This window comes from Lynx rufus, unplaced genomic scaffold (genome assembly GCF_022079265.1).
Source record: "Lynx rufus isolate CCGP_SWC_20201006 ecotype Redwood Valley unplaced genomic scaffold, mLynRuf1.p SCAF_7, whole genome shotgun sequence".
NCBI lineage: Eukaryota > Metazoa > Chordata > Mammalia > Carnivora > Felidae > Lynx > Lynx rufus.
The window spans coordinates 134,923,175-134,937,760 of NW_025814889.1; the positions used below are offsets into that span (position 1 = coordinate 134,923,175).

Consider the following 14,586-nt stretch of genomic DNA (forward strand, 5'->3'; position numbering starts at 1 on the left):
GAGTCTTGCTGTCCACATCTTGCTCACCTTTCAGTGTCTTGTTCCAGGAGAGTGAAAGAGCAGCGGTGCTGGCCGGGAGCAGGTGAAGACAGGAAATACAGGAAGACCTGAGATGACGCTTCTGCCCTTCCCCGGTGGGGGATGTGGGCTCTCATTCATGAGCGAGGCACCTAACGAGCATCTGCCTGATGCCAGGGTCTGTTTGGTGACATCCATTCAATAATGGAGCCAAAGCATCTGTACAGTGTGGTGCCTGAGACTTGACCTCAAATTACAGCTCCACTACCTGCCGACTGGGTGACGTAGGACAAGTTCCTTAACCTCTCTGTGTCTCATTTTCGTTGTCAGTGCAGTGGAAGCGATAATGGTATCTGCCTCAAAGTGTTGTGAGATTAAATGAGGAAACTATGCAAAGCGCTTAACGCAATTGCTGACGCACAGTAAGAGCCTAGTAAATGTTAACAATTACTGTACTATTTTTATTATTGCTACTACTGATTGCCTCAAGATTTTTCTTATTCTCAGAGTCTAGTCCTGACCTCTTTCTAAGAGCAGACATTGCAAAGTCCTAAATGGAAAAAGAGGGACAGCCTTTCAAATGTGGGGTGCCAACAATCTGATGCCTCTAACTTGCCTAAGGATTGGGAGGCCTAGGTTCGCTGGCTGGGACCCAGGGTGGGGCTTTTGCATGGGTGGTGCGGCTGGCTGGCTTACTGACTGCAGCATTGTGAGGCCTGGGCCGTGAGGCGGGGCATCCACGATGAAGGACTTCCGGAGAGGAAGCCCCAAGGTGTGGTTGTTGGGGCAACTTCTGGTGCAGGGTGCTTGTGAAAGGAGCACAGTCTTTGGAAGAGGAAGAGGAGGAGGTTCCTACCTCACTGCCGCTCGCTTGCCCACCTGCCTAAGACTGTGTGCAAAATCACCCCCTTTTTGGACTTGGACTTGTTTCTTCCTGTGTAACCACCACCATCACTTTTCAAGAACTTATGTGTCAGGCACTGTTCTAAGTACTTGACACGTATGGACTCTTTTTTAAAAGAGGACTTGAAACCACCACTTCACAGGGTGATTTGAAGATATATACCACAGTATGTGTGAAAGTGCCAGCCAAGTGTTAAAAGCAAAAACAACTGGGAGACAGTGCTAATGAGGTTCTCTTCCAGTAAAAAACAAAACCAAAACCAAAAAACATATTTAAACTTTGTGTATAAATATATACTCACACACAAACAGGTAAATAGCAGTAAAAATCAACAACAACAAAGGCTTTTTAAGCAACATGCTATCTATACAGGTTCTTCTTGCATTGTGCACCTCTTTATCTTAACACTTGGTGCCTGGCCCCGGCAGATGTTTGCCCAGGGTTTCGCCATCAGAACGTGTGCCTCTTTTGAAGCGTTTAGTTTTGTGTCTGGCGCATAGCAAACTCAGTTAATGTTTCTTGAATGCGTGTCTTAAAGGATGTGTCTTTACTGATTTAAAAAGACTGTTCTAGAAAGAGCATCTTGTCAAGGCAGAAAGTCTCATTTGGAGAATAATTTAATCATTTGGGTAGGAAGGTGTGCTCACAAACAAATAGCCAGGCAAAAATATCTCTCCCCTGTTCCCTCGGTGAGTCAGTTACATGCATGCTTACCCTGAGATTAACCTTCCATTAGCTTTGAACTTAATATTGGAAGTAATGAGATGGATTACATAAGCACCCCCCTCGACACCCCTTCCCCCAAATTCTCCTTACTTTATTGTTACTCCAGGTCTCTCTTGCATCTTTCTCCCAAGTGGTGATGAGCATAACTGTAAAATCTAAGAAATGTTTGTTTTGTAGAGGAAAATAGCATAGAGGAGAAGTTCAGACCTAAATACAATCTCAGTTCAAATCTTGGTTCAGCCACTTTGTAGTTTGGGGGGGGGTTGGGCAAGTTATTTAATTTATTTGAACCTTATTTTCCACACTTATTAATAATACTGGTCTCAGGGTTTATATAAAATACCAAGTATCAGTGTGATAGCTATTACTGTGTTGTCCGCACAGAATCAATATGAAATGAATTTGATTTTAGTCATAACCACCTCTGTAATTTTAAATAAAATGTACATGTGATTTCCAGTTAGAAAATAAGTTTATTAGTTTTGTTGCAGAGTTATTTTTGCTTTTAAACATCAATAGCATGACCACTGACTTTTTTTCAGGGGTTAAATTAGAATCTAACCTGGAGATGACACCCTTTAGTGTTTGTTGTGTTAAAAAAAAAAAACAGTAACAACAACAACAACAAAAACAGGTGTCTGGTTGGCTCAGTTGGTTAAGCGTCCAACTCTTGATTTTGGTTCAGGTCATGATCTCATGGCTGTGGGATCAAGCCCAATGTTGGGCTCTGTGCTGGGTGCGGAGACTGCTTGGAATTCTCTCTCTCTCTCTCTCTCTCTCTCTCTCTCTCTCTCTCCACCCCCCCCCGTCTCTCTCCCCTCACCCTGTCCTCCCTCTGCCCCTTGTTCACTCGTTCTCTCTCTCTCTCAAAAAAAAAATTATTATTATTTAAAAATTTAAAAAACAACACTGAAAGAATCAAATGCATTTTTATGTTCTAGATGTATGGACAGGAGTATATATGGACAGGAAAATAAATGTAAAATGTGTATATATCAGAGTTTGGATTATTCCCATACTTACAAGAAAATTAGCCTCAGGGAGATTTTTTTTCCAAAGGCAGCACAGCAATTACATTCACAGATTCATGGTTCGGTTTTTGCTAATAGATAGCCAGGTCTTCTTCAGCCAGTACTCTTTGAACTTCTACTTGGGAATCCCTTTTCGGTTTGGCCTTCCAGTTCTTGGTTTAGCTTTTTTTTTGATATTCTGCTTTTCTCCCTTAATATGATTCTTTGCCACACTTCCTTCACACAGTCTCCAGGAGGTGGCCTGTTTCCCAATGTAGACCACCTTTTAGAACCTCATATATAACCAGACCTTTTCTTTAATCAGTTTTCAGAAGATTCTCTTCATCAGTTGATGAAGTTATCCAAGTTTCTGTTTCAGCTATGCTGATACCCTCTCAAGTCGGAATTCAGCCCTGAGTTTGTGCTCAGAATGATACTTAATGCGTTCACAACGTTAGGGGGTTCTGGGGAAGCCAGCAGCCCCCTTGTACAAACCAGCATGAGCAGCCGCTGAGCCAGAGGGATTTCTCTTCCTAGAACATTGTTGGATGACTCACTGTTCCTTCTTTAATAAAGAGAAGGACCAAGTTCATCACCATGAGCTCTAGAATAACCTGTCATGATTTGATCCTGACTCCTGCCCAGCCCGGTGCCCTGGCAGTTGTCCATTCTCTTCAGCAGCCCACTGTGCCAGCTCTGTGCCTCCAAGCCTTGGTTTCTGAAATTCCCTGGGCCTAGAATTCCCTTTGTGTGCCCAGCAGCCTTCAGTCCAGTTCCCACAAGAGGCCGTTCCACCTGCACCTTCCCTGTGTCCTCCTTGCTGCTGTGATTGTGAATTTTTTATCATCTCTCTAGGCCAGCACACAGTGGGTGCTCCACACATTTTAATCCTTTCGCATTTACATACCCACTTCACCAAAAGTAGAAGCTTTGCAGAAATAGCAGATTTGCCCAGATTTCCCAGGATAACCTGAATTTCAGAAATATCTTGTCCCATTGTGAGGTGACATGTCCCTTCCAGTTTTGGTTCAGAAAGCATAAATGCCATTTTTACAGATTGCATGAAAGTTGCTTTGGGGAGCATTTCAGTGAATTGATGCCAGTGTTTTTAACTGCCAGAATGGTTAGTACTTGGAGAAGTTCAGGGGAGTGGAAGATTTTGTCCATGTGCTTGTGAAGCATAATCTATAAGAAAAACATTAAAAAATATACGTTCCTGTATGTAATGTGGCAAGATAAAATTTTTTGAATATTAAAAATCTGCTCTTAGCTAACATATCATCAGCACATATCAGAGATTTGTTAACATTATTAATGAGAAAACCATCAGGATGACAAAGCTGGATCAAAAGAGAATGTAAGAAACTGATATTTACATAGTTTTTACAAAAAAGGATGCAGGAATAAGATTGCAAGCTTAGATGCAGAACTGGTTAATGTCCTGCAGGGCAATACAAACAAAGTTTATCTTTTTTACCAGAGAGAAATCATTCGCAATCTAACAATTTTCTACAAGTGAACATCTAACTTTACCTAATCTGTGATAAATAGCAGGTCAAAACAAGTTTGTTTTGGGGTGCCTGGGTGGCTCAGTCGGTTGAGCAACTGACTTCTGCTCAGGTCATGATCTCACGGTTTGAGAGTTCGAGCCCAGCATCGGGCTCTGTGTTGACGGCTCAGAGCCTGGAGCCTGCTTCTGATTCTGTGTCTCCCTCTCTCTCTGCCCCTCCCCCTCATGCTCTGTCTCTCTCTGTCTCAGAAATAAATAAATATTAGGGGCGCCTGGGTGGCGCAGTCGGTTAAGCGTCCGACTTCAGCCAGGTCACGATCTCGCGGTCCGGGAGTTCGAGCCCCGCGTCGGGCTCTGGGCTGATGGCTCAGAGCCTGGAGCCTGTTTCCGATTCTGTGTCTCCCTCTCTCTCTGCCCCTCCCCCGTTCATGCTCTGTCTCTCTGTCCCAAAAATAAATAAACGTTGAAAAAAAAATTTAAAATAAAAAAAAAAGAAATAAATAAATATTAAATAAAAAAAAAACAAGTTTGTTTCCACAGAGCATCGGGTGACCTTTAGTAGGCACGGTAAGTACTATTACCTGTACTATGGCTTTAAAGGGACACAGTATGATATATATATATATATATATATATATATATATATATATATATCCACACACACACACTGCTTTGTTTTCAAGTTTTGGGTAATTTTTCTTAAATCATAATTGGGTTCAAGAGCTCAAAGATGGCTGGGTCTGAGGTAGAGAAGAGTCCTTGTTGAAAGTCATTTAAGTGGTTTTGAAATGGAATTATGGAATTCAGAAAGGAAGAGGGTGGTAAGGAGCAGAAAAGGTGTGCTATGGCAGTCACATTCAGGAAAGATCTCCTCCCCAACTCCCCTCCCCCCACAAAGGCATGTACGGATAAAAGGAGGGGGTATTTTTCCCCCAGGTGGATGATGAGCAAAGGTGAGTGGGAAGTGAAATTCCTAGGAGTAGGAGGGAGCAATTGGCAGGAAGTTTTGAAACTTGTGTTTAAGAGATTTGATTTGATTTGAAAGACTGTTGGACCAACAAGATACTCACAGAAGACACTTGTCACTGGGTAGGAGGCTGTGGTTGAAATCAAGGCAGAGTATGGAAGTGAAGCAAAGAGATAACTGTGATACCATGAAAAGAGGCTTGCCAGGAGTTCATAGGCAACCTATGTAAACTTAGGGCAGAGGGAAGAAGAAGAAAGAACAGTTGAAGGGGGTGCTGAAGATCACTCTCCTGGTTGAAACTGAGAGCTGGCTCGGGTCTCTTGCTGTGTTGGACCAGAGAGTTCAGGACTGGCCAGCTGGGACTTTTTGAGGCTGCCCCTAACATCCAGCTGGGCAGATAGGAAGAGAGAGATATAGGGAGAGGAGACCAGAAGACCATTTGAGAATGACTTTGGCTTCCCTTTGTGCTTTCTTTTTCTCTTAATTTTCAGATGTTTTATTTTATTATGTAATATTTGATATATGCAGTGACACATTTCTGTGTTATGAAACACAGGCATTTGAGAACCCCCACCTCCCTGCCCAATTTTCTTTTGTGGTTTCTTTGCCAGTAAAAAGAGTTTACTCATCCCTCGCTTAAAATATAGGATGCCTGAGTCACTAGTTTGCCATCCTGTGTCATTCAGCCCTCCTCCAGACTCCCTGTCCCCCAGGAAGGTGACCCAGAATCCCCTTGAAGTGCATGATGCTGTCCCTGTGCTCTGAGTGTTTTAGCAAATGTGCCCCCTGGTGTTTGAAGTGATTTTAGGCACCCGGTTGCCTGTGATAAGTGTCCCTATGTTCCTTATATTCTTGCATTTCAGGGTTTCTGCGTTGATGGGTTTAGTCAACAGCCCAGTTCTTGAACTGCTCTCCTGGGTGACCTGAATGGGCGTAACTAACGTTTCAGGTCCCGAGAACGCGGTGGTGATCACAGATAGCAAAATGGAGGAAGGAAAAGTTATCTATTGACCCTCAGGTGTGATACTGGTTTGATTTTTTTTTTTTTTTGATCCTAGGAGGGAAGATAAGCTCTTCAGCTTGAAAGCAGGATACTTGTTTCTTAAGCGCACTTGTTGTGAATTAACTTTTGTGATTACCTCCCTCTCGCTCACTGGTTGTGGTCCATCTGATTCCCATCAGCCTGCAAACATCATACGCCATACTTATTTCTGTGTTCTTATGCCTGTTGGCCAGATCCAGTGTGAAAGATTAAATGAACAACACGTGAAGAAAGTTTAGGTGAATATCCTTACAATCTTTGGGATGAGGGACTTTTTAAGTGTAACACAAAAACCATGTCATTTCATTACACAATATTAGCATTTATATACAGTCAGTTCTGCCATAATGCAACATATACCTTCATTAAAAATCATTGCACTAAGCAAAACTGTGTAACACAAACCATAGGGCTTATGGGGAAAATGAGATTCGGGTTACAACGCTCAAAATCTTTAGAGGTGACCAAAAAAAGATAGAGAAAATAAAAAGACTAAGAGCTAGGGAAGGAACCTAATAAAACAGCTCTGTTTTACAGATACGAAGTGGCTAAGAAGTACATAAATACCACAATAAATAGGGCCCCTTACCTTTAAAAAGACCTGAGGTTTGCTTGTGGAACTGGGCGTTAGAAGTCACAGCCTCTGAGTTACTATGAAGTGATGGACGGAGGGCTGTGTGCCATCTGATGTACAGTGCTGTGGGGCTCTCCCAAACCATCACGTTCTATCCATCATGGCTGACACGGAATACTTTTCATATTTTATTAAGTAAAGGGAGGAGGGTACAAAATAACATCTTCAGTGTGACCCCTTTTTAGTAAAACTGCTCACACACACATGCATGCTTGTGTAGAAAGGACACATGGAAACATTGATAGTGGATGTCTCAGGGAGGTGGAATGGCTGGGTGACTTTTTCATTTAATTATTTTCTGGAATTTTCTATGGTGAATGTTACCTTTACAGTTTTATTCTATTTTTAATTTTTTTACGTTTATTTATTTTGAGAGAGTGTGCACGTGCACAAGCGGGGGAGGGGCAGAGAGAAGGAGAGAGAGAATCCCAAGCAGGCTCCGCGTCATCAGCACAAAGCCCAATGTGGGGCTTGAACTCGCGAGCTTGAAATCATAACTTGAGTCTGGATCAAGGGTCCTACACTAACCGACTGCACCACCCAGGTGCCCCACTTTTACAATTTTAAAAAAGACAGTTACTTTCAAACATTATCTAACACAAGGTGGGTAATAAATACAAAATATAAGAATAAATGACCTACTTTGTAAAATCGTGCTCTCAGCACCTAACTGGGCTAAGTAGCAAATGGCCACTAAAGGATTGTTGGCTGACTGCAGTTTGGAGGCCATGTTACCTCATTTGGGGCTTTAAATTCTTTATTCCTGACCAAAGTTAATCTGCCCAGATTTCAGGTCACCTCACTCTCAGGTAGATCCTGCTAGCTGGGCTGGACAGAGTGCTTTATGTTACCTCCAGGTTGCAAGCTCCATTAAGTGCGTGTGAACTTGGGGTGTCTTTGGATGAGGCTCCAGAGTTGTTGCAATGCACAGGTGATGGCTGCAGCCTCTGATTTTGGTTACCTGCTTTTAAAGGGACCAAAACCCAGGTGTAGTTTCTTGGGCCCAGGTTACTTTATTAAGCAAACTTATCCCTTTAAGAAGCACCTAAAAAACAGGAGTGTGGGGGCACCTGGGTGGCTCAGTCAGGCGCTTGACTTCTGGCTTCGGCTCAGGTCCTGATCTCACAGTTCATGAATTCAACCCCCGCCTTGGGCTCTGTGCTGGCAGCGCAGGGCCTGTTTGGGATTCCCTCTCCCTCTCCCTCTCTCTCTCTGCCTCTCCCCTGCTGGTGCGTTCTCTCTCGCTCTCAAAAATAAATAAATAAACTGTAAAAAACATGGGGGTTACCTGGGTGGCTCAGTCAGTTAAGTATCCGACTTCAGCTCAGGTCATGATCTCAAGGTTCATGAGTTTGAGCCCCACATTGGGCTCTCTGCTGTCAGTGTAGAGCCTGCTTCGGATCCTCTGTCCCCCTCTCTCTATGCCCCTCCCCTGCTCTCTCTCTCTCTCTCAAAAAATAAACTAAAAACAAACAAAAAACAAAAGAAAAAACCAGGACTGTGGCTTAGTTTGAGAGGGTAACCGCCAGGAGCATCGGTACCAGGTAAGCTACAGTTTGCAGGCCTGGAGCTCCAAGGAGACCCAAGTTGGCTGGCCCTCCACTCACCATGCAGGTTCTGGAACTTCATTTTTCTTTTCTTTTTTTTTTTTAAACATCCAGTTATTCTTTTTTTTTTTTTTTTAACGTTTATATTTTTGAGACAGAGAGAGACAGAGCATGAACGGGGGAGGGACAGAGAGAGAGGGAGACACAGCATCGGAAGCAGGCTCCAGGCTCTGAGCCATCAGCCCAGAGCCCGACGTGGGGCTCGAACTCACGGACCCCGAGATCGTGACCTGAGCTGAAGTCGGACGCTTAACCGACTGAGCCACCCAGGCGCCCCTGGAACTTCATTTTTCAAAGCCCCAGAAAACCTGTGCCTTCTCCAGGCTTCCCTTTTCTGGTTTTCATGGCTCTCGGCGGAAATGAGAGCCTGTGTGATTGCAGCACTCCAGTGATCGGAGTGGGGAACATGAGGCATTACGATGCTCCCACAGGGTACAGCCTGGAGCTTTAGCGCAAAACTGCACCCGGGGTGGGCCTCCTGCGCCCTGGTTCTCCAGGCCTCATTCCGGTTGGCAGGGCCTCCCCGTCTCTGTCACTGCAGACCAGATGGGGTTCCGGGGAGGCCTGGTGTGCCCTGCTGGAGCAGGGGCTCAAAGAGCCTCTTCCCATTACTTCTTCCTTCAAACGCTTGGTCTTAATGGGCCCCTCTGCGCCACTCAACCCAGTGCCTGTCTGCCTGGCTGCAGATAACACCACTGGAGCTTGTCGTGTGGGGGTTGAAAAGAATTTATTTTTTTAATTTAAGCAGTTGCATCCCATCTGCCTACACACTCTTAACCTGCTTTGTGAACAAGCTTTGTGACCTTTGCAGGTTACTTCACTGTGTCAGCCCCTGCCTTTCTCCACAAAAGGCTTTGGAGAGCACTCAGCCAGATGGGATCGGGGAGCCAACTGCCCAGGCAGTAGGTGCTCTGGAATTGCCACTAATAGGGACCTTTGTAAGGGTCTGCCCCTTGCCAAGCACTTTGCACAAATTATCTTTGTTAATCCTTACAACAAAGAAACGGAATGAGTATTCTTTTTCTTTTTTAATTTTTTTAATGTTTATTTATTTTTGAGAGAGAGAGTGCGTGCGAGCAAGCGGGGGAGGGGCAGAGGGGGGGGGGGGAGACACAGAATCTGAAGCAGGCTCCAGCCTCTGAGCTGTCAGCACAGAGTACAACGCAGGGCTCAAACTCACGAACCATGAGATCATGACCTGAGCTGAAGTGGGGGGCTTAACCAACTGAGCCACCCAGGCGCCCCCCGAGTGAGTATTTTTAAGGCAGACTTTTGTGGTGAGGAAGCCAGGATGTAGAAGGGTGACTTACCCCTCACACACTAGGTGGCCTCCTGAGACCCACCTAGTACCAAAGCCCGTGCCCACCTACCAGACCTCTGGCCTCTCTTGCCTTGTGTCCACCTTAGCTTTCTATGGATGTGATGTTCTTTTGGCTCACAAACCAGGCCTCTGTGTTGATTCCCCAGAGTTGGGATTTTTATGGGAACTCTGGGAAGCTCAGCAGATTACTAGGTTTCTCTTAAGCATTTTCTTTTAAATTTTTTTTTTTCAACGTTTATTTATTTTTGGGACAGAGAGAGACAGAGCATGAACGGGGGAGGGGCAGAGAGAGAGGGAGACACAGAATCGGAAACAGGCTCCAGGCTCTGAGCCATCAGCCCAGAGCCCGACGCGGGGCTCGAACTCCCGGACCGCGAGATCGTGACCTGGCTGAAGTCGGACGCTTAACCGACTGCGCCACCCAGGCGCCCCTCTCTTAAGCATTTTCTTAAAAATTTTTTAGAAATCTTGTGTTGTCCTTGGAATGTGTCAGCACTAAATTGTGTTTTGTTTAAATTTTGTGCTGAGTTTCAGGACATTTCTTAGTTTAATTCCTGGACGAGGAATTGGAATTGGTTGGTACCAGTTACAACGTGGCAATGTGCCCATTTCTCCCTCCCACATACAACAGGCTGAGTGTAGAGGGGACGCAGCAGAGTGTTGAGGTGTTGGTAAATAATACCACTACGTAGTCATTTAATCTTACGAGATGCTGTTTTGCCAGCAGGTCGAACTGCTGAGCTTCAGTCCTGTATGGTCACCCTGGAAACCCCAGTAGCTTTCTGCTTGCCTAACATAAGATTCTTTGTAGCCCAGACCCGCTACCTCCACATATGAGCGTGTACGCACACACTGTTAAAGACCTGGGAGGTTCTTGCTGGTGGACAGTTTGGGGGAGTGAAAAGAAGTAGTGGCTTTTTTTGGTTTGTGTTTGGTTTGGGGAATTTTGGTGACTAAGAGCATCGTGCGGCCTTGAATGTTTAGAGAGGAGGGTGTACAGTTCAGGGGCAAGCAGTAGCCACTTAGGGACGTACTGGAAGGGGGAGGAAGTGAAGACAGTGGAAAGAACTGTACGTCTGAAAATACCTGGGACAAAGCCGAGGCCTCAGACTTCTAATGGGGACCAGCCCTAAAGGGAGGAAGGAGTCGTGATATGACTTGTTAGTTGTGGATTAACTTGGGTTTGGGCAAGTTTTGAGGAGGACGAATTAGGGTAAGAGGCCGTGGAGGCAGGCTTGAGGCCCTTTGGGCTGGGAACTTAGGGGTCCCAGGTACTTAGAGCATGATCTAGACAAGGGCCATGGCTTCCAGGTGGACATCCCCTTGGTCTCACAGACTCCTTGCCCAGAGAGAAGGGACACAACCAGGGGAGTATCGGGGTGGGCCCCCTAGAGCATAGAGCCCAAGGCTGGGGTTGCTCTGCCCTGACCTGGCAACGCGTGCACCGTGGTGCAGTGGAAGAACAGGAAGCTGGGAGGCAGAGAACTGGTTCTAATCCTCGCTGGGCCCTGATGAGCCGTGGGACCTTGGCCAAGTTATTTCACTGTTGTGGACTTCATATATGATCTTTCCATCTACTCCACTCCTAACGATCCATGACTTCATCATCCCTGGGTGTTCCTGAGGGTACCAGCAGTGCCCAGGGATGTACCTTTCTTGGAGAGAAGGCCCAGAGCTTAACCTGTGGTGAGGAGGGAGGGCAGCCTGGGGTGAGAGCCTGACTCCCGCATTCCTGCTCTGCCGCGGAGAGCAGTGCCAGAGACTGGAGGTGCTCCAAAGCCTTAAGACAGCCACTACCCACTTCCTGCCCCTGTGTCCCTAACTGTAAGATGAGACCAGCAATAACTTCCAAAAGCTATACTCACCCAGCACAGAGATAGCTCTTGTTTGGCCTGACTGATCAGGAAAGTTGGTAGAAAGGGCCTGGAGGTAGGGTGGGGAGAGAGAACATCCAAGAGATGAAGTCCTGCCCTATTGCCATGTGGTTTGCCATCTCAGCCCAGGTGGTTCACCTCCTAAGAGGGAGGGGGAGGTTTCCCCGACCCATTTCTGCGAGGGCCATGGGAACACCTTTTGATTTGCAGGCCTCCATTTCTTAAGCAAATTTGAAAGTTGCTAGATGTTTTGGATGGCAATAGAATGACCCCTTTTTATTTATTCACAGAGATGCTGCAGTTTGTCAGCAATCAAGTTGGAGAGTTCCCTGACTTGTTCTCCGAGCAGCTGTGTGGCTCCTTCCCCAGTGGCAGCGGGGGGTGGCGGCAGCGGTGGCAGCAGTGGTGGCAGCGGCAGCGGCAATGGCGGGGGCGGAGCCGTGGACCCCTCCCTGCAGCGGTCCTTCAGCCAGGTCCCTCTACCTTCCTTCTCTCCCTCGGCCGCTTCCCCCCAGGCTCCAGCCCTGCAGGTCAAAGTTCCCCCCACTGCAGTTCCCACCCCACCCAGGGCAACTCCCGTTCTTCAGCCCCGCCCCCAGCCCCAGCCCCAGCCTCCAGCTCAGCTGCAGCAGCAGACGGTGATGATCACCCCGACATTCAGCACGGCTCCCCAGACAAGGATCATCCAGCAGCCTCTGATATACCAGAATGCAGCTACCAGCTTCCAAGGTGATTCAGAAGTCAGATACCATAGTGACTGGTTGGTTCAAAAGTTTATGTGCCAGTTTGCAGACCTTCTGAGGCAAATCGCTCTGTCCTTTTGGGGGTGACAGAATCCATCGGTTTGGTCCCTGTCTGAAGGAGTTTTTGGTAATGGGCAGTGAGGACAGTGGGTACAGGAACCGTTCACATTCTGCCTCTTCAGATACCTTAATATCTATTGTGCCTGCTTCAAGGATACTTGGTCGAAGAATCTAACAAGCATAGTAGACACAGGGCTGTGCTGGTAACTAGAGCTACAGGCTGGAATACAATGAGTCTAGAAACTGACCCAAGCACCAGCCAGCCCTTGGCACCTATAGATTGAGAACCATTCATTCAGCAAACATCTCCTGAGCACGTACTACAGAGACTATATGACTCATAGCAGGTGTTAGGTCTCCGTGCAGCAGGCCTCATACTAGGCCTTCCGTGGGCAGGGGGGCTGAGTGAGTGGCTTTCTCTGCTGTGCTTTGCCCAGTGCCTTTGCATCAGATTTCCCTCCGACCCTTTGGGGAGCCCTGGGCGGGATTGGTATTACTCTGAATTTCAAAGGCTCTGACAGTTCTTCTATGTGCTTCGGGGGGTTTAGGGGCTGTGGGGAGGCAGCAAAGCAAAGAGCTGAGACCGTCATCCCAAAGTGCATTTTCCATTCTTTTCATGAGAGGAAGTGAAGCCCCGTGGAGTTGTTGGTTCTCTGTATCTATGAACTCCCTTGCTGGGTGCAGTCATTTGCTGATTAGCTCCCCTCACCTCCACCCTAGCACCCAGAGCAATAAAATAATCTGTTCTGGTTCTCTCAGAAATTGATGCAGCTCTCATGGAATGTTCTTGTTATCTAGATTAGCTTGTAAATGGTCGTGCACATCTTCTTCAGCAGCAGGTGGGGAGTCGGGAGCGTTCTGAGGCACCCTGTCCTCGGTTATTACTGCAGCTACAGTGACAACAGAGTGCATTTCTCGTCCGTGTGACTTTTCCCTCCTCTTCTCCCAAGTCCTTCAGCCTCAAGTCCAAAGCCTAGTGACATCCTCCCAGGTGCAGCCAGTCACCATCCAGCAGCAGGTGCAGACGGTGCAGGCCCAGCGGGTGCTGACACAGACGGCCAATGGCACGCTGCAGACCCTCGCCCCGGCCACGGTACAGACAGTTGCTGCCCCCCAGGTGCAGCAGGTCCCGGTAGGTGGCTGGTGAGGACCCAGGGAGGCACCGGTTGGGGCTGGTCTTTGGTTGAAGGTGTGGTCCACATACTCAGAAGGACCAGCGGAGTGTAAGGGAACAGCATTTGGGGTGCCTGGGCCCTGTGAGGCACCAGTGAGCTCGGAATGGAGACCTGGCTAAGGTCTCATCTGTAAGTGTAGACTGGCCCTCACAGCCTCCATAAATGCAGGTGGATTGTGATATTTAAGCATCCGATGGGTGTAAAACTGGAAAGAGGTGTGCTAAGATATTCCTGAGTCATGTATCATAGTGGACCATATTTTCTTATTACCAAGGTCATTAATTAATCTTTGGAAAAAAAAAATCCAGGTTCTTCCTTTCTGCTTCTCAGCCATGTTCCTGGCTTTCCTGAGTTTGTTCAAAATCGGACTTCCCTCCCCTCCACCACCCCCCACTCTGCCCCTGCCAGGTGCTGGCACTGCCGTCTTCGAAGCCTTTCACCCTTAAAACCCAGGACCCTCTTTAGCTATACTCTTTCTCCGTCTCAACCCAGTAATCAAGTTGTGTTCTCAGTTTTAGGAACATGTTATTTTTTCATTCTTTCCCGGAGGGAGTCTCTGTGTAGTAAGAAAGTAAGGCAAAATAGAAAAATAATACTGCCTTCCTTTTCCTTTTCTTCATTCTCCATCCAGGTCCTGGTACAGCCTCAGATCATCAAGACAGATTCCCTTGTTTTGACCACACTAAAGACAGATGGCAGCCCTGTCATGGCCGCAGTCCAGAACCCAGCCCTCACCGCCCTCACCACCCCCATCCAGACAGCTGCCCTTCAAGTACCAGTAAGAGTTGCCTTCCTCCCTGTCCTCCCTTCTCCCCTCTCCTCCTCCTTTCTTGGAGGCATTAGGCCTCAGAGATGTTAACAAAGCCTCTACACAGGGTGGGCAGGTGCAGAAGCTCCATGGAATGTGTCACATTGCAAATATACCCCCTTTTAGTCTTTTTTAACTCCCGGTTCCTGGGCAGCACCTCTATACAGGGCCATCAGTATGGAGGACT

The 14,586-nt window shown here is 46.9% G+C and overlaps 1 protein-coding gene across 1 annotated transcript in view; it reads left to right on the plus strand.

Annotated features, from left to right (window-relative positions):
• SREBF2 (sterol regulatory element binding transcription factor 2) overlaps positions 1-14,586 on the plus strand; it is a 59,617-nt gene that overhangs the window by 13,220 nt on the left and 31,811 nt on the right. Inside the window, 4 exon segments of the mRNA XM_047067408.1 lie at positions 11,904-11,980; positions 11,982-12,342; positions 13,367-13,548; positions 14,223-14,369. Of these exon segments, the coding sequence (XP_046923364.1) occupies positions 11,904-11,980; positions 11,982-12,342; positions 13,367-13,548; positions 14,223-14,369 (767 nt within the window).